Below are 24,574 nucleotides of genomic sequence, written 5' to 3'. Positions count from 1 at the left end.
CTGACTTACTTAACTCCTGAAACTGCTGCTTGTTCAGTAATTAATAACATGGTCCAGCTTGGGATGGTACAGTGATCATCCTGTACGATGTGTTCCTCGGGCCAGCTGGGGCTCCCTTGGAGATCATGGTCACTTTTGGTACATAAACCCTCAGTGTAGTATCCACAGCTCCCGTGAGACTACTTCGGCTCATATATTAGGGACTTTAGAGCAGCCTTGCAACTCAGTTTTAACAAGACATCGAGGTCTCGTTTCTATGTCATTTTTCTTTCAGATTTGGGCAAGACTTGGACAAGATTATGTGGTGATAGATGATAAGAACCAGCCATGCCAGATCAGAGGTGTAAAATAAATCCAGGGCAGGCTTTTAATTTAAGATGTTATTTCACAGCCTGGAGAAAGACACAAACCATTTGTGCTCTCTTGGAGTGTTTTGACAGCTCCTGACTGTCTTAGTGGAATTACAGACCCTTAGCTCAGTACTGCCACTTGTTTCTTTATGTTCACACATTTGACATAAGGCAGAACAGCAGTGAACTCCTGATGTGAAAGAGCTGCAAAGCAGAACCTAAAATGAGGGATGCAGCAAATGGCCCAGTGAGATGTCAAGGACATATGGATAGGGGATGGGAAAACACGCTAAGAGGTCACCTGTGCCTTCACCTCATCTGTGGAAATGCCTTGCCAATCCCTGGCAGACATGTTTCTAACTTGTGATTAAAACCTTTCCACAGCTTTTTTGCTGAAGGCTCAGTTATGTTTGGCTGTCAAAAGCTTCTTGTAATACCTGACCACACCTCACTACGTGGAAATGGGTTGTTTCTTGTCCTTGCCCAAGTGGCCACAGTCACCTTTGAAGCAGACTTTCCATGTTGTTAGATTTTGTTGTCTCCTTTTTCCAGTTGATTTCCAATTGAAAGGAACCCAGTTATTTGGGCTTTTCCTCAGTGGACATGTTTTCTAAACCTCTCCCTCCTCCAGATTTTCTCTCATATGCCTACATCTTTCCAAAAACCTGTTTCCCAGCCTGCATGAGGGTTTGCTGGGCCTTGCAGAGGCCTCAGCAGGACAGAATAGAACAGCATCATTTTCCTCACATGTCTTGCAGACACTGCTGTTGGGAGTTCATCCTAGAACAAGCTTTGCCCTTTTCTTCAGCATTGATAGTATCTGTACATCCATTTTCCCATTACAGAGTGTTGCTGTTATTACACTTTTCCCTTCAAATTGCTTTCTGCCTCTCTGAGTTTGGGATCATTTGCAGATTGGATGTGTGCTCTTTATTCCATCATCTAGACCCTTAATAAAAATAGTGATCAGAACCAAACCCAGGACAGACTGAGGAGAAAGCTCGGTTTGTTTGATCTTCTGTACTCTTGAGAAATCCACATCGGCTCCCCTTACCCTGGTTTCTGAAGGACAGAGCACCTTGCAGTAATCTGCCTCCATGTATGTACTTGTCTCTACATTTAGCCCATCTTTCCCATGTAACTATTGAATCTTGTTCAAAGAAATTTAATGAAGGCATAAAGATCTCTGTGATATTAAATTCCTGCAGTGGGCATGGACAACCTGTGGCCTGAGGACTATGCACAGGCCTGCTGTCGTTGGTCAAGCCTGCAAGTAGGTAAGAGGCAAGTTAGGCAAGCTTGGCAACCAAGAGGTAGTGGCTAGTTAAGCCAGTCACAGCTCACCTGCCAGATGGTTAGCACAGTGCTTAGCAGTGGACTAGCAGCAGCATGTGCTAGTTTTTGCTCAGCCTGCAGTTGAAAGGAAGGCTGCTAAGGACACGCTGGCGTTGCCAGCACTGTGTCTTGGTCATGTGGAAAGCCCGCAGGTAGCCAACATTCATTCGTTTCAATGCTTACTAATCCCTTGGGTTTATGACTTTTGTTAAGTTCATTAAAAAAACTTACATAGAACTTCTCCTGGTCAACAGGAATCAAAGTTAGACTGACTGTCCAGTAATTCTCAAGTACTCCCTTTTCCTTGTCTTTACTTGTGAGACTCCAGTCTCTTTCTTAAGGTCCTAAAGATAACTGCTAGTGGCTCAGATGAGCAGCTTCCATAGGTACAGCAGGGTGAATGCCATCAGATTGTCAGCTTGTATTACATCTGCCTTGTCTACAGGACCTTTTACTGCTCTTTGTGTATTTAGTTCTGTATTTTAGAGAAAATGGACACTTTTCAATACTGGGCAGCTTTTTAAGTGAAAATGCCTTGAATACATCAGCCTCCTCCGTGCCAAGCTTTATCTTCCCTCTTTCCTAAGAGTGAGGGCTCGCATGGTTTCTTTGTCTTGGCCTTATTCCTAAGGTATTTCTAGCACTTTTCCTTACTGCCTTTTAAGCTCCTGGATATTTGCCTCATGGGTTTCATTAGTCTCCCCTTGAGCAACCAGCCAGATGCTGTGAATGTCTTTGTCCCTGAGAATTTCCTTCTGAGAAGTGCAGCCTACCCCTTTCCTGAGTTTGCTCTCTCCATAGTCTGTTGTGCAGATCTTTTCACACCTGACAAGGTATTTAATAAAAATAGTTGGAAATAGTTATTATTATGCTCAAAATTGTAAGGCATATCCATGAACAGCTTCAAGAGGGAGACAGCCTGGACCCAAAGGGAGTGTTTATTCAGGGCTGGATTTTGACATCCTGCTCACAGAAAGCAGCATTTCGCTCCGGGAATGGTCTTGCCGCTTTTCAGTGGTAGCCCACCTGTACTTGCTGCATGTGCACACAGTGTGTTAAGATCCAGCCTTGTAGGACTCTCACCAAAGCAAATAGGAGTTCTGGAATCATTAATACAAATATATGCAATAATATCCAAGGAAGTTCACAAAAGATCTCTTTTTCAACCTTTTCATCCCCAGTTTTTTGCCTGTCTCATATTCTTTATATGTGTTTTGATTTCCTTCCTAGGAACTCAGGGGGTTTTGCTCTCTCAAGTAAACTGCTGGGACTGGCCTGGAGTTTGCACAAAGGAGAACATCACTCAGTTTCCTACCATCAAGATTTACGAAAAGAGAGGGCGATCACTGACCTACAACGGCATGTTGGGAACAGAAGAACTGGCCAGGTTCATCATATTGTAAGTGTCTGTTAATGAGTCCCCACAAAGTAAGATCGGCACATCCACTAGATGATGTTCTGGATACTTCACTGCCTTTGTAGGAATGGAACATGAAGAATGTGAAATGGAATTCCTTTTCGGAAAAATAATGTCAAATCTGGTTTTAGACCTGGTTTGGAAATTAGCTTAATAACTTTCCATGCTTTTCATTGTCAGGGAACATCTATTCTTGGACAACACATCCACCTCCTGTCACTGTCCCTCTCTCTCTGCTGGAATTCCTTCCCTGTTGTTTTTAATGTGGGCCCCAATTCAAGAAGGCTCTTTGGGTCTGGTTGTTACGTCATGATATTGGTGGCAAAGCTGTCTTTGATTTCAGTGGAGGCAGAGCTAAGCCCTTACTCTAAACCAAGGGAGCTCTGCAGTTTAACTGAGAGGTGTCAAACTATCTTCTGTGTACAGATAGGATCTCAGAGCAGCCAGTTTGGCTTCGGGATGTTCTTTCCTCCCCATGACCAGGCCCAGTGCATTGCTGTGACTAGGCATTGCCCTTCCTTCCCAGAAGGCAACTGGCTTCTGTCTCTAATGAGACATAACTGTTGTCCTATTTGACTGGGGCTCTGTTGTCATAACGAGGATTTAGGTTGCCCTTTTGTCTTCTTGTCCCAAAAGTGAAGAACAAATTAGCCCATGCTGTTTCTTTGCCTTTCTATAGGAGCCAAGTTTCCTGCCCTCTGAAGCTGGCCACAATTGATGAAGCAGAAGGCTATTTAAGAGGAGAGCTTCCATCTGAGCTTTCATCCTATCACCGCACTTCGGTTCTAGGAGTATTCAGCAAAGCCACAAGTGTAGGTTAGTGCTGTGATAACGGGTTAGATGCTCCCATTTCATTCCTGGTGGGAGAGGGACAATTCCAGGTGTTTGAAAGTTCCTCCGTATTTCATGTTCTCCAGGCAGCAAATCATGTTTGCTCTCATCAAAGCACTAGTACACACCACAGCTGCCTGGTACAGCCCTTCTTACTTGTTGCAAGCAGAAGATTGCAGGTGGTTTTAGATGTGTGACCTAAGGTCGGTGTCCTAACTCAGAGGGTATGCAGCTGTCACCCAGCAACTGTGGGCATACTTACTACACGCGGTGTAGTAGCATCTGACAGCTCTGACAGAGATCAGAGCCATTGTGCTTGGAACAGTAGGAAAGAACAATGCCCTGGGTGATGTGTTCCAGGGCTGCCCCACCCTCCGAGCAAAGATGTTTTCCCAGATGTCCAACCTGAACTTCCCGAGCCACAATTTGTGCCTGTTGTTCCTGTTATATCTCCTGCCCCTTAGCATGAAGAGTTTAGCTCTGTCATGTTTGTAAAGTAGTTGTACACCTTCAAAGTAGTTGTACATTGCTGTTAAATCCCCTCTTAGCCTCTTCTTCACCTGATGGAACAAACCCATCTCTCAGCCTTTTCTTGAAGGCCATGTATTCCGTGCCCCTAAGCACTGTGGTAGCCCTCTGCCAGACATTCTCCAGTTCCTCAATTTCCTTCTTGAACTGGGTCCTGAAACTGGACACAGTATTTCAGGGGTGACCTCACAGTGTCAAGTAGAAGGATTTGTAACTTCCCTCAATCCATCGCTGGAATGGGTTCCCAGAACAGATGACAGTCTGACAAAGCTGGAACTGCCCCAAAGGGGATGTCACAACATGCTCTTTCTTAAAAAAGCGCTTTTCATTAGTGGATTGCTAGTTATTTTGTTGACTCCTCCTACTACTACTATGGGAGTCCCCATCCCTGCAACCAGCAAACAGTCCAAAATCTTTAAAAAAAAGCAGAGCAGCAGCAATGTAAAAATACAGAGTTCTTGCATCATAAGCAGCAAAATGCTAATAACTCTGTGAAATCCACTTTTGGACTTTGAAACAGGTGAGCACAGACACCACAGTGATGGGCACCAGCTATAAACACTAAGCAAAGTTGCTAGAAGGAGTGATCTGAACATGTCTGAATTTGTCTCTGTCTGTAATCTCAGCCACTTTATTCCTGGCCAGTGCTAGGGCAGCAGAGTGACTGAAACTTGGAAGAGTCCTGCTTTCCCTGCCCCTGTTTGCAATGCAGTTTGCTGTTAGCTATTTTAATGCCACACCAGTATCAGTTTGTTGCATGCCGTAGCTGTGGTACAGGATCCAGTGGGTCTTGCTGAAAGACAGGAAAATGGGTATGAGAGCTACAGTGACTTTTTGTGTGACAATCGCATATGTTAAAAGGGGAGAGCAACTAAAGTCAATCTGGAATTGGGACATCGGATCATGCTTCAGTCAAAGTCATAGCGGACAGATAGGACCTTTCCAACCCTACAGTCTCTCGGTTACCAGCTACCCCTAGGAATTACTGCAGTAAAAAAAGGAGATTTTGATCTTTGTGAAGATAAAAAATTCAGACTGTTTTCCATTGTGAAGCTCTATTGTGCCTGTGAACTTTGGCTAAACACAATCAAACCACTTTCTCAGATGATAAGGTCAAAAGGGAATCCAGAATGCTCAGAGATAAGAACAAAATAACCTGTCAGGAACCAACCAGACAACATTTGGGTTGTGTTGACAGTCAGCTAACTGGTAATGCACCTTTCTTCTGGAGTGCCTATGTCAAAGCCTGTTAAATTTAGTGGAAAACCTAACTGGTTGGTCTCAAAAACCTTATTTTTCCCTGGTTTTCAACAGCTGAGCTCCAAAATCTCCCCTGTATTCCACACACAGTCAACTCCACTGTCTGGAGTAGCGGAGCTTGTATTAACCCGGATAATAGGATCTCAGACAATATGGGGACTGTGAGGCAGATTCTCTGCAAGCATCCAGCCTGGATCTGGCTAGATTTGTGAGCTCAGACTCTTTCCCATACAGAAGAAATTAATTTCCTTCCAGACTTGCATTGTCCATGGAAACAAGAGCCCTGGAAGTTACCAGCTGGCTCTGTGTGTAGCCAGCTAGATTGCCTCTTCCCTTGGGGCACACTCAGTCTGCAATCTGGAATGGCATTTGCATTCAGGGTAGCTCAGCCACAGATGCCAAGGGAGATGAAATACATGATGCTTTCAAAGTACATAACCTGAAGGAAATCTGAGTGTCGTGCAGCAAGATACTCAAATAGGGCAGAAAAGAGGAGCCAGCTGTCTGGCACCAAACCCAGGCCTGAACCAGCGAAACCACACAGCTACTCTTATCATCCTGCAGACTTCTCCGGAATTTCCAATGGTTTTCTTATGGCAAGAATTCCTTCTCAAACCTGGACCAGCACATCATCATGTCATTGTCATTTCCAGTTAAATGAAATAGAGCAACAGGATGTTCAGTTAAATAAAGCCCTGAGTTTTTTCCAACACTTACGTCAGAACTATATTAAGATGCCTTTCAGTGGGTCTGAGCTGAAAGAACTTGTCAGAAAAAATGTAATTAGCAGTTACTACAAAGAGATATGTCATATTATTAGGACAACGAATGGGCAGTTCCCTGGAAACTTGGGTATCTTATAAGAGAGAAATTTATTTGCTACTCAGAAATTGGAAGCAAACTTGGAAGTAAAACACTGCCTTAAAATGTGCAATAATTGTTTAACCTACTGGTTAAGTGTATTCACCTACTAATCAGCAGTTCAGGGTCTTCCTTATCATAGAAATCTTACCCTGATTTTGTTTCTAATAGCTGCTGGTGGCATGATCTGTTATGAGCTGTATGGCCCCACTTTGAATCTATACTTGATCTCTGGAGCATCCTGTGGCAGTGACTTTGGTCCTTGAAGGACTTTCTGCAAGGCTGTGTTTCTCCTGTTCTCTGGTACCTGGTGCCCAAGCACTTCCTTGGCTGCCAGGTAGGGCTTATGTTAGAAGAAATGGTGTATGATTGTTACTGACTCACTCTGAGATCTTATGTTGTCTAAGCCATCCCCTGGCTCTCAGCAGAAGTAATCAGGCACGCTTAGCAACATCGCAAGTAGAGAAAGCAGTATGAACAGTTGCAGCTTAGCTTGAGTAAGTTCAAACCTTCATTCAGGCCAGTATAGAGCAATGTGATACTAAACAAAATACATACTATGAGATCTATAGTTTTAGATAGTTTTCAAGAGACTGTTTTAATTAGAGTTTGTTGCATGAGTCTGCAGTTATCAAGAAGCTCTCTTCTGCTTGATTTGAGACCCCTCTCTTTACCATGCTGTATGCCTTACACTGTGTTTACCTGCCAATGTGGTCTCTTACATCACCTAGTAGATTTGGTCATGTAACTATTCCCTGTGTAGTAAAGATTTTCAGCATAATTTTAATTTACAGCCAGTTGGCTGGTACTTTGGGCTGGAAGAGGCCATGCGAATATGCTGTGGGTGCTACTGGAGAACCTGATTTCATGAGATGCTTTTCGCTGATGCTGGGTGGATGGGGGGTTGTGCTTAGATCCTGCCTCCAAAAACTCTGCAGGAGCTGTAGAGCCTTCCCCTTCTGGCAGTTTTATCCCCTTTCCAAAATTCTCTAGGGAATTAAAACGGTGTCCTCAGGGGAGACTGATTTGGATTCTAGGAAATATTTAAATAGCTGCTTTGGAAGTGCTTCATATCTGTAGTGGGACTGTGTGAATTTGGAGTTTTCTTGCACCAAACTAAGACTGTTGCTGTGACCCGTTGAAAAATAAAGGGCAGTGTGGCTCTTGGTCTGTGACAGACCCCCAAATGCTGAAAATCAGAAGCAGAGTGTGATAGGGAGGGAAGATCCCAGCTGAGATGAACTTGATGAAACGAATATGCCTGGATTCTGCTGAAAGCTGTCTTAATTTAGGAGAGAATTCCTGTAGCCAGCGCCTCTCCAAGACAGCACTTGAACACATGCTTACATCTTAAGTGAGTGTCTAAAGATAAATGCCTGTAAAAGTGCTGTCCTGAGGAAGTTTGGATTTAAGCCTGCTCTTTCTGCCTCAGTCTTTTTCCTTCAGTGCCTTGTAGCACAGGGGTAGCTCAGAATTATCCCCATCGCTTTTTCTCCGGTAGCTGGGCCACTAACACGTTTGCAGAGGTTTTGCTGGTGAACAGCTCTCAGTGTTCCTAATCAGCTGGTCCTTTGGGTTGATTCTGTCTCAAGACTCATAAAATCAAGTGACCAAAGACCAAGCAAACCCCAAACCAGTGTCAGACCCAATACTTTCTCACAACAACATGAGCTGGCCAAGCTGTGTCATGAGCCCTCTGATGTGTGTTGCTTCTTATAATGTCTGAACCCTCAGTGAGCCACTCCTATAAGGATCTAAGCTTCTATTTGGAAAGGAAAACAATATGAAAGTATTTTGTAGCCCCTGTGGTTCCAGGAGAGCACAATGGAAAATATGGCTTTGAATGTAGCTGAAAAGCCAGAGGCAAAGGACCAAAAAGTGACCAGTTTTGAGGCAGCCTCAGTTTATTGAGGTCTGAGTCACTGGTCTCAAGTGCTTTGGTTAGCCAGTTGTGATATGATGTTCTATGTTACGAAGAACACTAAATGGTATCTGAATGAGATTTTATTAAAGATATAAAAGCAACAGATACTGTGCCCGTATCTAAATTGTAACTCTTGGGGAAACCTGGCTTCTCTTCAGTGCTTGATTTTGCACTCTCTTTAAGTTGGAAGAGCCTTTTTTGTTGCTTTAAATTGCCCAGTTAAAAAAAAGAGGAGGGAGGGTTGAAATATGTCCCATTTTCAGCCTGGCTTTGGCAGCAGTGTTTTTGATCTCTGATCTGTAACTGCTAGACCTGTATTTTACAAACTCACCCAAAAATGCATGCATGTTCTCACAAAGTTTTTCTCTACCCTGGAACCAGTTGCCTAGGACTGAGGATGTTTTATAATGACATAAAACAGCTCTGCAGCCAGCTCTGCCCTCAATCCTCCAGCACTGCTAGATTTATCTGTGATGTTGTAAGAGAGCCCCAATTCATTCCTTTTCTCCTTGTCCTCTACCCGAGCTCACTGTCCATATAAGCCCAGTGACACAGCCTAGCAGCCACTGCTGGAGGTGGATCTGTGCTAGGACACTGCTCTGAACTGCGACAGCTGAGGTGCTACCCTGTCTTTGCATCTGCCCCTCTTCCCTAGTCAGAGCACACTATGCCTTCAAGCTTGTTAGCTTTTTGACACTCCCTATCCTAGTTAGGTGCCTGCTGCAGACCCTGCCTGTTCTGATGCTAGCGCTTTCTTCCATTTCTCAGGCACAAGGTGTTCAGAGCCAGTTTATAGCTGTCTCCCCTTGATTCAACATTGACTGTTAGTTTGAGCTTCCTCTTCCCCCTCTTTTATTTAGAGACAGTAGCCAGATCTTTGCCCGGCCTTCAATGTGTGGGGATCAGCAAGGCCTGCTTTCCCTGATCATCTGTGGAGCCTGTCCCAGTCTGGAACCTGGCTGAGCTGCATTGCATGCACTGGCTTAGACCAAAAGACACTTGGGGCAGAGGTTGGTTTATCTACTGGGCACTTAACAATACTCCAGTTAAGTCATCATCAGTCATTTCTAAAAGGTCACTGAGATTTATAAGATTTCTGTTTAGACTTATAATTGGTCTCCTGTTTCAAAGAGCACTTACAGTCTTTAAGTCATTAAAGGAATTTTGCTTTCCATCAGTGTTTCTGTCATGCAGATCCTGGAAACTCAGTGCTGGTGGCTAGTGAGCAAATACTGCACTAATAATAGGAACTTTCTCCTGATCCCGCCCCGTCAGTTGCTGCCAACCCTACCCTTCCGTAGCCTGTGGCCATGAGATGCACCCATTTCTCATCAGCCACTAATCCTTTTTTTGTTAGCAACCGACAGTTTGCTGTGGGAGGGCATTAGGGTATGCAGATGCCGTGATTTGATTTGCAGAAGGAAGCTGATACTTATCTTTCTATTGTTTGTTTATGTATCTGTTTTTTACAGCCAGGGAAGCGTTCGTGGAGGCAGGAAACATCTTAAGTGGACATGTAACACTGGGGATGTATTTTGAAGATGATGCCTTGGCTTTGTAAGTTGTTTGTGTTTTCACTGAGTGAGAATTCAAACTGATCTGCATTTTGTGAAAGCCACTGCCTAAAGGAAGTATTACTTGCCATGCTGGGTTCAGGGGTTGCTTTGCCTGCCATATCTGAATGGTTTCATGATGTCATCTCTCCACGAGATGCCATGTGAGACAGAACAGGTCCCGGGCTTGCTGTTCCTATTAGCCAGGGAAGGGGATGGTTCGCAGCTGTGGTTGCTGCTGCTGGTGTGTGTGTGTGTGTGTGTGCGTGTGGCTCGGCACATACTTACCCCCAAACCTCTCTCAGTAGCATCTGGGCTTGCCAGGGTGTCTGGCATGGGCAAAGTGGGCAGCATGGCTGTTTTGAAGTCTGCTGCTATGGAGAACCTGCTGCGCTGTCTGTGGTTATCATCAGCCCCACACAGCTACGAATGGCTTAGCCCTCAAGGAAGATTGGTCAGGACCCAGTCAAAGAGAGATGTAGCCTGGCCCTGCCACTGATATACTGCCTGTCCACAGGCAACTCATTTAACCCTGATATGAGAAATCATCTCCCTTCCTGCTGTTCGAGCTCCCTCTGGGTATTGACAGTCCTCCAGCCCTGCCAGTCCCACATGCAAGTTTTGTGTTCCCTATGCAAACAGGACCAAACTTATATGGAGAGAAGAATGTGGTATCCTCTAGAGATAGTGTGTGGGGAAGAAAAGAAGTTCTGCCCTTCTCTTTCCATCAGGAATAAGTGAAGAATTACTATTTGTCTTTTTCTTCCTCTTTCTGCATTCCGTTTGCCTTCTGTTTGCCTTTACGCTGCCCTGAAACTGAAAGTGCATGCTGGGGCCAGGGGGACACATAAGGGGATTACTGCAAAGCCAGAGGTGTAAATGCAAGTCTTGCTCCGATTGTTGTCCCCAGTTGCCAACAGCAGCCAGAAGAGATGCTGCTGTTGCATGCTGCTTGTGAATGCTGGCAGGCTGTATCACGAGAAGTTCTTGGCTAGAGGTGGAGTGGGAATTGGATCTGGGTGCTGGAAACTGGGTTGAAAGCCCTCAGATAAACACCTTCTGCCCATGGAGTTGCTGTGGCGTGGGGCAGACTGCCTTTCTGTAGCACTATGAAAGGTGTTAAACCCGTTCTGTCTCACCCAGCTCCCTTGTGGACACTCACATCTGGCTGCAAGATATTTGCAGCTGCCAATCCCAGGGAAGAAATCTTCTCTATCATTTCTTCAATCAATCTCACACTGTATTTTTCTTGAAAGATGTGACCACTCATTTCCCTCCCCTTGGCAGGAACAAAACATTACCACCATTTCCAAATGGAGCTTCGGATTGGGTGCACCCTCTTTCTGGAGGAAAAATCACAGAGAAGTGTAGGAGCTTTCCTCCTGCAAATATGGTAAAGGTGAAGTCAAGCCTTTCTTGTCCAGTTCCTAACTGAATAAGAACATCAACCTTAGCTTTAGGCAAAATTAGAGATAATGGGATTTGAGCATGTATCAGTCCATGCACTTATACCTGAGATTCACTCCAGCAAGGGGTTAAGTGCTTTGGATCAGACTGTAAGAGATACTTCAGTGCCTACAAGATGGAGCTAGATCCAGAGGGGTTCTTTAAATTGTTCTGGTATTTCATTTCCATCAGGAATTAGCCATCAAGACAGAGTTAAAAACCTCAGAAGGTCCTTGGCGTTTTGTCCAAGTATGAATCGTAACAGCCATTAATGCGAAATAAGTTTTCTTCATTAGTTTCTTACAAATGTGCTGCAACTCTACTGTGTTTGATGAGACACTAGGGCATTTTTCTGATGTGCTTGGAGAACAAAAATGTAAATATCTTGCTACCACATCTCTATTAACTAAACTGAGCTCAAAGCACCAGCCCTGGTCAGATCTTAGAAGTGAGGTCGTGCCAGGCCCTGTTCAGCACCAGAGTGGGAGACCACTGGGTAATTTCAGGTACAGCAGTCAGAACCAGCAACAGCAGGGTGAAAAACGTGAGCCCAGAGACTGAAAGACTTCTTCCCTGATCATCTCTGCTGAGCTGATAGATGGAAAAAATGACGGAAGTCAGGGTGATCTTACAAAACAAAAAGACACCAATAGAAAAGGCCTGTGTTCTGTCAGCAACGACACGTACGAGAATATACCTCCATCCTCCTGCTACAGCAATAATCTAGAGCGTGCTCCTGTTTAGTTGGAATAGTTAATACAGTTTATATGGATATTCATTCTGCCAAGTTTGAGTTTTGGCTGCATGGAAAGTGTTTTTAATTGTGATTTGTGGGTGAAGCTACTGTAGATGGTCATCTTCTCAATGCAAGTAGAAAGTAAACACTTACAGGAATGCCTTATGCAAGAGCCAGGCTCACTTCCCTTCTTAAGAAAAGCAAAGCTATTCTTCTGTTAAGCTCTCACGGAGGAAATGTTTGTGGCTCCTAAGCCACAGAAAGCTGAGACAGAAACCGTTCTTCTCACATTTCCCTCTACCCAGGGAGGAAGGCTACAAATACACAAAAAATGTTCTTAGTAAAACTGTTTGCTCAGCAAACAGCTACTCAGTGGGTAACTATGAACAAGATGTTAAGGAAGAAATGCTCTGAATAAAGTAATTATACTTAGATGGCATATACCCCTGCCAAGTGTTTGTTTGCAGATGTTTTATATTTAAATGCAAGTCTCAGATTGCACATCTAAAGACCTCTACTGTATGAATAGAGACCTGTAACAAGCAACAATACAACCAGTTGCTATGTTACCAGTAAGATAAGAAGTGATTTCAGGGTAGACTCTTGCTATTAGATGGAGAATGTGCTGGTTTTCTGGCAGTATTAAGCAACTCCTGTATCTCTTTAAGACCTATGGAAGTCAGAAGTACAAAATACCCCTGAAAAACTTGCAGTGGGTGTGTTTTTTTCCGGACGGATGAGTGTTGTCATGGGGGAAGTGAAAAACCTAGGTATGAGTCAAAAAGCATGGAAACATGTTGTCTGCAGTAATCTTCACTTGCCTGGCTTAGTGACCCTGTGACCCAAAACACCAAGCAAGTTTGAGCCAATCATCTCCGTCGCATTCCGAACTGTTAAAATAAGTGTCCAAACTGATTTTGCCTGGGCAAACCGCAGAGGGAAATATAACTGGTTGTAACATGATTTTTCCATGAGCTGCCTTTCATTAAAAATAACCAGTGTTTGTTCTGCAGTAGGCTGAGTCTGTGTTAGATCTTTCTCATATGGAAAAAGGAAAAGGCGGACCAGATTACTTTCAAAACAGAAATCAAAGGCCTTCCGCCTCCCCACCTCCACAGCCCAAAATGTCCCCAAATCTCTTTGTGCTGAGATAGGCAACAAGCCTGTCTTCCCTTATCTGAAGACTTGGTTTTAAAAGAAACCACTCTGTGTATTTGATAGAGAGGTCGCTGCTGTGTGTGTCTGATCTTGCTGTGAGCAATCACACTGATTTGGAGTTGGTTCATTAAAAGAACCCACGATGGTAACTGAAGCCAAAGAGCACAGCCTTCCAGTGCAGGTGCCAGTGGGAGCTGAATGAATGGGAGAGTCGAGGAAAGGGTGGAACAAGAGCAGTGCTTGGTCTTGTCACTGCATAAACGCCAGTAAGCTTCAGCTCACGATGTGGCCAGCTGAAAGAGCTCAATGAACTAAGTAAGCCCTGTTGTCTGGAGACCCTGTTTCTTCAGCCTATGGAGGCTGCGATGGTCCCATTTCTGTAGGGGCTGTACCAAACTACCTGATCTGCCTGAACCCTGAGACTCGTCTTTGGTTCAGTCACACCATGCTCTGGAGTCAGCAGCTCACAGGACTCAGCAGCTGTGGGCACTGGTTGTGAGCAGATGCTTCTCCTCAGAGGCCTTCACAAAGGTTCAAAGCCAACAGCCCTGACGTACCCGACTAACCCTTCCTCCAGCTAAAGTCTTGACTTCCAAACAGATTAAGAAGCTGCTCTTAGGCTTTTTACAACCTAGGGTGGGTAGTGCTGTTCAGCGGTCTGCTGCAACAAGCCACCTGGCCTGCTCCGGTAGCAGCTGGACCATAACGCTCACCTGTCATGGGACCAGACCTACACAGCTACATCTGAGACTGCCGGTACAATGCTGTCAGCAGAGTGGAGAGGGTTTAGCTCTGCATCGTCAAAACACGTCTCCCATGGTCTCACTTCCCCAGCAATTCTGGTGTCACAGCCTTTGAAAAAATACCAGCAGCCTTTGAAAAATAAGCTACAAACACCCCAAAAAACAGTTGAGGCAGTTTCCTTCCTCTGTCTCACCCTTCCTCCAGGCACTAACATCTGGAGTCTTCAGGACTGAAGTTCCTCTAACTTCCAGAAAATTGTTCTCCCATCGTGATGTGGCCCATGCCCTGTCATTGCTCAGACTTCTCTTATTTTTGCTCTTTCCACCTGCTCAGCTTTTCTTTAAAAACCCTCAAACCTTTTTACCAGAAGAAAATTGGGGAACGAGGAATGAACTGATTTCTCTGCTCGGAGGAAGTTCACAGGCCATGCGTGTTCTTGTAGCATAGTACTGGGCTTCAGCAAAACAGCCCATGTTCGCGAAGCCAAAATTCAGAGGCTGAAATTTAAGCATGCAGAGCCCAGCTCATGTAGCTTGGTGTTCGTCAGAGGGTCTCTAAGGTCTTGTGTTTGCCTGCCTTGGGAGGCAGTCTAAAGCACTGGGTAGGTGTTTGTGCCACCTAATGTTAGGTGTGAAAAGGGAAGAGAGGCAAGTGCCAGCAAATAGTTTAGACTGTGGTGTTTTAGATTTTTCCTCTAATTTAGGTGCTGATGTTTCTCTGCAGAAGAAAGTGGTGTTTGTGTGTGCATTTGTGCATGTTTAGTGTGTGGTGCAAGCTAGGTAAGTGCTTGTTTCGGACGAGGATGAGGATACATGTCAGCCACATCTCTCCCTGTTGGCTCAAATCTGGCCTGGAGGGACCTGGGGAGGGAGCAATGGAAAATGCAATGTGCAGAGCCTGCCTCTGAGGGGAGGCAGTTAGGGTCTGTTCGGGGCTGTTCCTTCCTGCAGGTGGTCTGTGCCTCTGAACAGCACCATTTCTCTCCCCCACATCCCCTTCAAAGCTTTTAACGCCGAGGATGCCAGCTCTGTGTACAGCAGATTCAGTGTGTGCCCGACCCCCCATTCAGTTGTTGTAACAGTCCCTCTTTTTCAGGTCCCGTAAATACGCTGTTTCTCCTCCAGCCCTCCTCCTTGCCAGGAGTAGAGGTCAGAGTGTGGAAGGCATTGCTTTGTCCAAACAGAATGCGCAGGACATTGTGCAGATGATCAGATATGAATTGCTGGACATTTTCGTAAGTAAAAAAAAAAAAAAAGTGACCTTTTTCCATTGAGATCATTCGCAGAAGTGCTGATTTTAGTGTGGAGCTGTGCAAAATAAATATGTTTTTTCAGTATTTCTATCATGTTGAGTTATATTTGTTTTTAACCTTTCACTGTGAGTTGGATCAGGCAGTCTGGTCAGGGATCTGTTGTTTGCAGTGTGGTCCCGTGGGAGAAGACCCTGGAAGTCAGCAGACTGGCATGTGCTTATTGCCACAGACCCACCCTATGGCCTTGGGTCGGCCTCTTACAGGGCCTCCTTCCTGCCTCTTGCACACGAGTTTCAGAAGTTATTTGTAGCCATGCCATGGGGAGCTGAGCTGAGCCTGCCCTGCTTCTCTGCTCACACCCGTGCCTCCAGAATATCCTGCTTCTCATTCACAGGTGGCTCCTGAAGGGCAGGGTTCGGGGTAGACATTTGTGGAGTGCACCAAGATCCCAGCACCCACATTTGTGCTTGTGCTGCTTGCATTCAACATGGACGCTACAGCCTTGCTCAGCTGCCACGCATGTAAGAACAAGAAGGCTGGTTTTGTCTTGCTCTCCCCTCCCTGTAAACCCCAACTTTTTGTTTTGATCTCTTGCAGCCAGAAATCACAGTGCAAAATCTGCCCCACTACTTACAACTCAGAAAGCCCTTCCTCATCATGTTTAGCGATGGTGACATCGGTCAAATGGAAAGCAAGGAAATGCTGAAGCTGGCAAAAGGAAGACCCCAGCAAGCATTTGTGATTTGCTGGTTGAACTTGTGAGTGTGCAAAAACTTCTTTGTTTCTTTCCATTACCTCGCTCTCGGCATTTCAGGGTAAGAGAAAACTGAGTCTGCAATTACTCAAAACACTATCTAGCTGGTAATGTGATTATTCAGTCTGAAATCATGATGAGTTGGGAGTCCAAATCATTTAGCGATGATTCACTGTGTATTCTGGACAGCTGCAAAGTAGGACCACAAAGTAAAATCAGTAAAAGTTGAATGATGGCAGAAATAACTTTTAGTAGGGTAATGTGTTCTCAGGGGTATTGCATGGTAGCTTGACCTTGGTTCTGGAGTTTTTTGTATTTTGTCACACATGAGAGAAAAAAGTAAATTTGCCCCTTTTGAGTGTCTTAAAGTGATTATGCCATAGGCAATTAGAAGGAAGCACAACAGGGCAATTATTGGTTGTTGATTGGAGGGAAAGAAAGTTTTCAGAAGAAGGGACATCTAGAAGAAGCCCTATAGGACAGGCTTAGAAAATAATCAAGAAACAAAACAAATACAGGAGCTAAGAAATAAAAGAAGTTGTAGGAGATGACAGAATATTTTTTATTTCTCCCCTCCCTAGTGCATTTTCAATTTTTAGTCTCCAGTTATTTTGTCCAAGCCCAGAGACACCTCGCTGACTTAATCATAATGTGCTTCAAAGTCTGGGAAGCATCTAGCAGCGTGGGCAGAAGTTTACTAATGGGGAATGCACACACTTAAAAGAGAGGACAATTTGTTTGCCAGTAATATGCAAGAAATAAGAGCCCCTGGAATTTCCCCACCTACACATCTGCCTTTGTTCTCCTTTACTGAAAAAAAAAGAGCTGGTCTTTTTAAGGACAAAAGAGCATTTCCACAAGAGAAGGCAGAATACAGCCATGGCTTTGAAAGGGTAACATAATCCTAGAAGGAAGACCATATTCCCATGGTGAGGGCCAACTCAGAACCTGTGCATCGCTCAGCCTGAAAATAGTACCTAAAGGACTCATCCTTTTCCTGTACTTGCCCTCTCTCCATCTTGGTCAGATGTCCTTTTCTGGTTCTGTCCATGTCACTTGGGGTGTTGCCATTCCGACTCCTTGTCTCTGCCTACTGGCTGTACTAAACTACCTCGTGGCTGCCAAGGGGCAGGGCTGCGTGAGCACACCCTGCTATTAGCTCCTCATATCCCTTTTGTCTACTGTTGACTTGTTGCAGCTGCAGGGTGGTGACAGTAGCAGGTCTGGGGGGATCTGGTAGTGTCTCCAGCCAGCACTTCTGTTTGCAGAGAGAACGGCCAGCCACGGTGGGGGCTAACCATGGTGGGGTCTCCTGGACACATCATTCCTGTCCCACCTGCTCTTAAAAATTTCTCATGGAGGAAATTTCACACCCTCCTACAGAATTTGTCCCAGCTGTTCCTGGTGCTAGAGGATTTCTTTGCACATCTAATCTGCTGTCCACTCACTCTCCATTAGAGTTGGCTAATTGTTTTTTTTAACTCATTCAGCTCCTAATACTGCCGTGAGTTTCTGCAGCTGTCTCATGGACAAAACTTGTGCTCATGGGCTCTGCTGGATGTTTTCCAAGGGCTTTGGTGTTTGCTTGGCTCTCATTCATGTTGTGCCGCCAAAGTGTTGGTCAGCAAGTTGCATCTCATCTTTTCCACAGGAAAAACACCCCTGTGGGCCACGGGGTCCTGAAGGCATATTTTGCCACCTTGCCTTCGTTGCCTGTTCTTATCTGGGTGAACCTTCACACAGGAGGTCAAGTATTCAAGTTTCCACCAGACCAGTCTTTCTCTGAAATGAATATCTTGTCTTGGCTGGAGAAGCTAAAAGCAGGATTGGAGATTCCCAGCAGTAAGTGGACAAGCTTTTGTAACATTCCTAAGCATGCACTGTTAGCTCCTGGTCTGTTTATGAGAAGATGTTACGTGCAATAAATTGTCTGTCCCGGAATTTAATGATGGAAAAAATAGCTATTCTAAGTTTGAGTTGGAGAAGTACAAATAGTCCAGCCAGAACAGAATACCCATATTCATGAGTTTGCTTTAGGACTGTTTAATGTTCAGAGCCAAGCATGAATAGTTCTGAATCGACATCTCTTCCCTGTAATAATCACCAAGCATAGCTGTGCTCTCCCATTGCCGAGAGCTAACCTTTTGGAACACAGCTTGCTAACAAAAAATCTCCTGACTCCCAGCTGTCAGCATGAGAAACAAATACTCTGTAGGTCTCTCCCAGCATTTTTTTTGGACAGGACAGTGGAAAGAAGCTGGTGCTTTGCTGTGGTCATTGGGACATACAAGGTTGGCTTGTGTTGTGAAGCTTTTCACTGTCTACCTTGCCTTGATCAGTCTGCTGAAACTTTGGAGGTAGGGAATGTAAATATGCCTTCCTAGTGTGTTATCCATGGCGATAAGGTGCAACCGAAGGGTTTGGGACCTGGAGAAAATCCAAAATGGCTGGGAGAACACTGTGAGGAAACATCACCATATGCTTGTCACATACACCCTGCCGTTGGCCGCTCTCAGTGCCAGGATCCTGGGCAGATGGACCCCAATCTCTCCCCCAGTGGCTCTTCTGTTTGTAGGCACTGGGGCTGGAGGGGCTCCTTGAGAAGGTGACACAGAACACTCCATGTTGGGTCTGACTCTGAGTCCGTTCTGGGAGAGCCTCCCTCTTTGCCGTAGGGACACAAGCTCCCCTAGGCTAAAGTTAGCCTTTGGGAACACGCAGATATATGACTGATGACTGGCTAGTGGCTAAGCCAGCAACCCTCCCACACCTCTTTCCATCGCCACTGCTAAAGGCTTGTTCAGCTTTCCAGCCTTCTGGGGTGTCGGAGGGGTACACTGACAGTTGAGCAGCACATTGCGTGACCAAGGGCTGTACCAGCCAGTACAGCCTCCTTTCTTAAGTCTTTAACCACTGTGAACTGTGTGATCAGTCTTAAAAGCAAAAATTAGAGAGCATCCTCATTTAATGGGACTGCTTTCTCTGTGGATAGACAGCAGTCTCCTCTCTCTCCTGATGGTAATGCTCTGTCGTTAACACTGTTATTTGAGGTCTGAATGAACAATCCACCCACCAGTGGAGAGACACAGAGTGTTGCCCCTTGTAAACTTCACAGTTTGGGTCTCTGAGGGTGGAGGGACCAGCTTCTGAGAAGATGAGCCTTGGCCAGCTCCAGTGAATGTTTGTTCACCTGCAGTTGGTTTGATTTGAGTGGTGGTGTTAGATGTGGAGAAAAAAAGAGTGATCTTTAAGAAATAATCTTTTATTTTGCATCTGCTGGAAGAGTGAAAAATCCCTGATTTCTTCAAAATGAGAATATCCATGAAGTGGGTTGCATAGAGATGTCACCACCTTTTAACTTGTTAACATCTGACTGTATTCACTTCTCAGGTACTTTATCTGAGGAAGACTGGAAACCACCTCTCCCTGCCTACAATTTCCTCCAGATGATGGAGACAGCAGTGCCTGAGTTCACCCTTCACACCTCCTACAGCCATGGGGACACCCAGGAGCAGCAGCAGCCAAAAAGCTCTGAAAAGAAAGCCTCAGTCAGAGAGGAACAGCCCAAGGAGTCCGGGGTGAAAGCAGAGAAAGGCCAGTCCCCTGGGAGGGACCTGCGGGGGACAGCCCCAAGGCTGGCAGGAAGGGAAAAGAGACACAGTGAGCTGTGAGAGCTAGAGATCCGCCTATGGCAAATAGTGAGAGGCTATAGGACAGTGCCCAGAGAACTGTCTCACTGTCTTAGTCCTCTGTGAGCCTTCTGCAACAGAGAGGGAGGTGTTTTTAGCAGTCAAATTAGCAGTGAAGGGATAAAACAGCCCTTAAGTTTCAGTTTGAAGACACATTCCCCGTCACAATGTGTCAGCACTTCTGCCATGCCACACATTTCTGGTACCAGAAATGTGTTTGTACAACACACAATTTGGCCCTCCTATGTGCTGTTCCTGTTGCATTTCATGGTAAATCATGACAGCAGATCCCCATGGAGGTTGCTAGGAAGTAGTTCTGCCTGCTTGGTAATTAGTGGAAAGGCAGAGTGAGCTCATTTTGCGTGCTGAAGACTTGTCTGCACGACAAATTATGCTGAAGAAGTTGAATCAGCACAGCCCATTCCCTGCGTCACTGTATATCTCACAAAGATGCTTTGGTTACCTCTGAGCAGGAAGACTGTGAGTGGTTCCAGGGTGAAGAACAGTTCTCTTGCCTTGGCTCCACTAAGGCATTACTGAACTATCTGTGTCAACAAGTTCTGCTCGTAAGAAATCGTTAAATCTGCAGAGGAACTGTGTGTAGTTGTGAAGGCAAACATACCGCTCACTCTGTGGCTGCGGTGTTTAAACTGGCACACAGTTGTGTTTACACCTGAGTTTGGTGAACTGAATTCATGATCATATTCCTTCTCAGGCATAACAGGAGAATCTGGCTGAGGTGATTTTATTATGAGATCCAGAACTCAGGTCATCACGACAGCTGTGAATACCAAGAACAAATACACAAAATTTGCTAGCAAAGCTCAAGGACGGGTGAGTTGGAAGATGGTTTTGCTCAATGCTGGCACCTTCGTGGTTACGAGCCCAGGGGGTTATTTGAAGCCTCTGCTCTTTTTCTTCTTGGTGACAGCAGTGAGGCTGGTTTCACCTGAGCTGAGGATGGTGCAGGGAATGAGGTCTGCAGAGAGATGAGCACTTTAGAAATGAGGGGAGGAAGATGAAGAGCAGGGCTGTCAGTGTTGGGGACAGGCTGTTCCAACATGAGACGGAGCTGTGTTTCACATCCTTGTTTAGACTGGGAGATTCAGTGCCCGGGGAAGCAGCATTCTGGCCTCCGCTCATATCCCTGGGACAGCAAAAGGCCTTTAATTCCTTTCTGGAGGGCCTGACCTTGCAGAACAGCTTTCGAGCAAGGCATGTGGTCCGGGGAATGCAGTGTGTTCGGAGGGAAACTTTGTCTAATCCTGCTGATGTCCACGACAGTCTTCCCGTTGCCTTCAATAAGCACCAGCTCTGTTCCACACCACTGAGGTGTGCCGGGAGAATTGGATCCTCCTCCTTATGGCTCTGAAGTTAATGGGGAGGAAAAAAGAAAAACAAACATTTTAAGGAACTGCTTGGGGCACTGTGAAGTCTTTCCCGTCTTGCAAGCAGCCCGCCTGGTGGAAGCATTTTGCAATGCCCAGAAATAGATCATCAGTCTTGGGCTCTCCCTGAAGCCCCTAATTGAAACGTACCGTTTTTGTACTTAATGTCAGGCTTAGAGCCAAACTGTATGTATTTAAAGTAACAATCTATAGTATGCAGATCAGAATCTGTTATGCAGCTGAATATTCCTCAGAGAAGGAATAGATCAGTGCAGAAACAGAACTTCTGTGAGTTCCTATCATTCCTTTGCTGCATAAGGTCTTTGTACCATGCTCCACGAGTTGTAGGTAGGTCATTTCCAGTACTGTCCCTGATGATGTGACTGGTGCATTCCCCGTTACTGCATCACTCTCCCACTTTGTTCAGGTGAAGTGTGGTATCTAAGATTATAATTAATTTCTTAAATAAACTATATCTAAAGTACATTTAATCTGCATCTGTTTTGGTTGCGGCAGCACTGCAGTGAGGGGAGCATCTGATGTCCTGGAGCAGGATGTTCAGGGCTGGAAGCACACTTACAGGAATGGCTCCCTCAGCCCACTGAAGTTCATCAGCAGAAGGACTACTTAAGCAAGTTTTGTGCAATACGAGGAGTGTTCCCGGATCCCTACTGTACTTGGCTGCAATTCATTTTTCTCACAGACCTTAGCCGTGCAGGGCCAGGGCAGAAGCCTGTCACTAGGGGTCAGTGCCACATCTCAGTTACGCCTGGGCAGAATTTTTCCAGGGGAAAAATCGCTACCTGTGATAGTGCTATTTCACTCATCCTGGAGGACTGCGGGTTCAGGAAATAGGTATCCATAGAGGTTGCGAAGGGATGCTGCTGCCTGGGGGGTGAGAGGATGCCTGCTTCTCGGGGCGGTGGCTGTAGCAAGCCTGAAGGGCCAAAGAATCTCAGCTCTGCTGGGTTCAGCTCCCACATCAATAGCAGGGCCCTGAGGCCCCGAGAGTCCTTGGCAGTGTCAGGAGCCATGAGCCAAGCTGGCAGGTCCCTGTGGCTGGGAGCTGCAGGTGCCTGCCGTGACTCGGGGAAGGGACGCGCTTGTCCGGGTCTTGCTGCTGGCAGCATTGAACTGGCCGGCAGCCGTGTTTTATGGAGCTGCTGGCTGTGATCATGGGTGTAGGTCACGGTTCCAGACCACATCAGGTTGCATGGGCCTGGCTTTGAGTTTGTTTTTTTAAGTATAAAACGTCTTTTTAATTGTACAAAAGCAGGCAGTTAGGGCGTGGAGGAAACCTGCCAAGGTACATATGTGCCAGGATGTGTACATGCAGGGGACAAATGTTACCAACAGTGGGAACAGTTTGATTGTCGTCTACATGTTACAGCCCTCTCAGTTGATGGAGGAAACAGCCCTGCATGATTAATAGCTGTGGTTCTACAGCAATAGCAATGTGAAAATAAATATTCAACAGTGCAGTTGGTGTTTATGGCCTTGAGTGAAAAGAGAGTCCAAGGAAGAAGAGCCCTTGAGTCCTGAGGAGCAGCTGTGAGGCACAGAGTGAGTCCCACCAGGCCTGAAAAGATGACCCCTTTCCTGCACGCACTGCACATCAGGGGAATGGAAGGAGGCCAGCAATCTCTGCAGGACCGCGTGCGTATCTACAACTTCGTTGTGTCTCAGCATATGTTAATGTTAAAGAGAGACAAGATCACAATGAACGCTGATGCTATCAGCTCCTTTTCCAACCATTTAGCACAAAAAATAAGTCCTTTTTGGTAAACCACAGCTTTGTCTGCTGAAATGATGCTAGGGAGGTACATACTGATCTGAAGAAGTGTTAGATTTTCTGACTGATACAGTATTTAGTACTTATGGCTTCTTACCAAACTCTGCATGTGCTGTTGTTCACCACTGTGACAAAGCTGCATGTTTGCATGTACTGCTGTTTGAGAGCCTTTCAGGGGATGCTTAAATGTCAATGATTGATCGGAAGATAAAATTATGATATACAAAAAAAGGATTATGTGATTGACCTTAAAATCAAAAAAGCCAATTTACTGTCCAAAATGATATGCTGTTGTCCATGTGCTGTGATCTGACTGGGACTCGTGAGGACCCATCACTGTTGGCTAGGGATGAGAAAAGCTTGCTGCAGCAGTGCTCGCTGCCAGCGCTAAGGTCACGCTTAGGCTGTGTTGTGTTTTCCCTGTTTAAAGAGATTATAGGGAAATGGTTAGGGAGGGTGCCCTGGTCCATTGCTTGGCCAAGTGGCACAGGATTGAACCGCTTGAAAGCCCTGGGGATTTGGATCCAGGACTGAGGTTCCCTTTCTGCCTGCCGTGCTGAGATCTCTGTGCCAGCTGACTCAGGAGCCCTGCACGTTCCCACCTGCTCTCACTGATGGCTTTGCTGGATGTTTTCCAAGCCGTGGGACATCGGGAAGCAATCACGTCGCTTCTCCCAGCTCTCTGGCCCTCCAAGCAAACAGCAGCTTTTCCCTGGATGGTCTCAATCCTTGTGGCAGAAGGTGAGTTTTCCAGATGGGCTGTTCCCTGCCTCTCCCAGCCTTAGTGCCCTGAACCGCTGATGGCCGCAGCCCCTCCTGGTCAGCATCGCTCCGTGGCCAGCCTCTCCGTGCAGCTGTGCGATAGGGACACAGCGGTGTGGTGGCGAACGCTGGGGCTGCAGCAGAGAGGAGGCACATATGAGAGCATGTCACCTCCTGGAACGAAGCGCAGACCCCGTGGCAGTGGGAAGGGACAGAGAGGGGAGGCTGCGATGCAGGAGCCAGGCATGGGAAGGACACATTTGCCGGCCCTCAGGCAGCAGCTGCGCCAGCAATCGCTGGCAGTCGCACTGCCGGGATGTGAACCAGGACAAGCACTGGAGGGCTGGCTCCTACCTCTCACGCTCGCTGGTGCCTGCTGCCAAGCGGGGAGGGAACATCTGGTGCGGCCGGGTGCAGGAGGGAGGAAGGAGGTGGGGAGCAATTGCTTCATCCAGTCTGGCTGTTTGGCCCAGCCGGGCCTGGCAGCGGTGGTTTCCCGGCCGCCAGCCCGCGGGGCAGGTTCCTCCCCAGCGCGGCTTGGCCGCGAGCCCTGCCGCGGGATAGCCTCAGGGGCACGGCCCGCACCCACCCTGCCCGCGGGACTTTCCCAGCGGCCGGGGAGCCGCGGTGGCCGGGTGAGAGCCAAGCCGGGCTGGGGAGGCAGCTCTTCTGCCAAGGCTTCTGCGATCAGCCTCGGCCGGAGAGGCTCCAGGCAGGCAGCCGGCTGCCAGCCCGCACCTGGGATGGGAGCGTCTCGTCTCCCAGCGGTGACACAAACCACTCTGGTCCCCTGC

General features: G+C 46.4%; 1 protein-coding gene across 2 annotated transcripts in view; it reads left to right on the top strand.

The window, feature by feature from the left end:
- TXNDC16 (thioredoxin domain containing 16) overlaps positions 1–21,712 on the top strand; it is a 52,098-nt gene extending 30,386 nt beyond the window's left edge. For both annotated transcript variants that reach the window (XM_026109112.2, XM_026109113.2), the window contains 7 exons: positions 2,916–3,084; positions 3,782–3,918; positions 9,979–10,063; positions 15,239–15,377; positions 15,993–16,153; positions 17,801–17,991; positions 19,540–21,712. In XM_026109112.2, coding sequence (XP_025964897.2) covers positions 2,916–3,084; positions 3,782–3,918; positions 9,979–10,063; positions 15,239–15,377; positions 15,993–16,153; positions 17,801–17,991; positions 19,540–19,820 — 1,163 coding nt within the window. In that variant the 3' untranslated portion in view covers positions 19,821–21,712. The remainder of the gene's footprint in view (positions 1–2,915; positions 3,085–3,781; positions 3,919–9,978; positions 10,064–15,238; positions 15,378–15,992; positions 16,154–17,800; positions 17,992–19,539) is intronic.
- Positions 21,713–24,574: the final 2,862 nt, after the last annotated feature.

Source organism: Dromaius novaehollandiae, chromosome 5 (genome assembly GCF_036370855.1).
Source record: "Dromaius novaehollandiae isolate bDroNov1 chromosome 5, bDroNov1.hap1, whole genome shotgun sequence".
Lineage (NCBI taxonomy): Eukaryota > Metazoa > Chordata > Aves > Casuariiformes > Dromaiidae > Dromaius > Dromaius novaehollandiae.
This window is presented reverse-complemented; position numbering and strand designations above follow the sequence as displayed.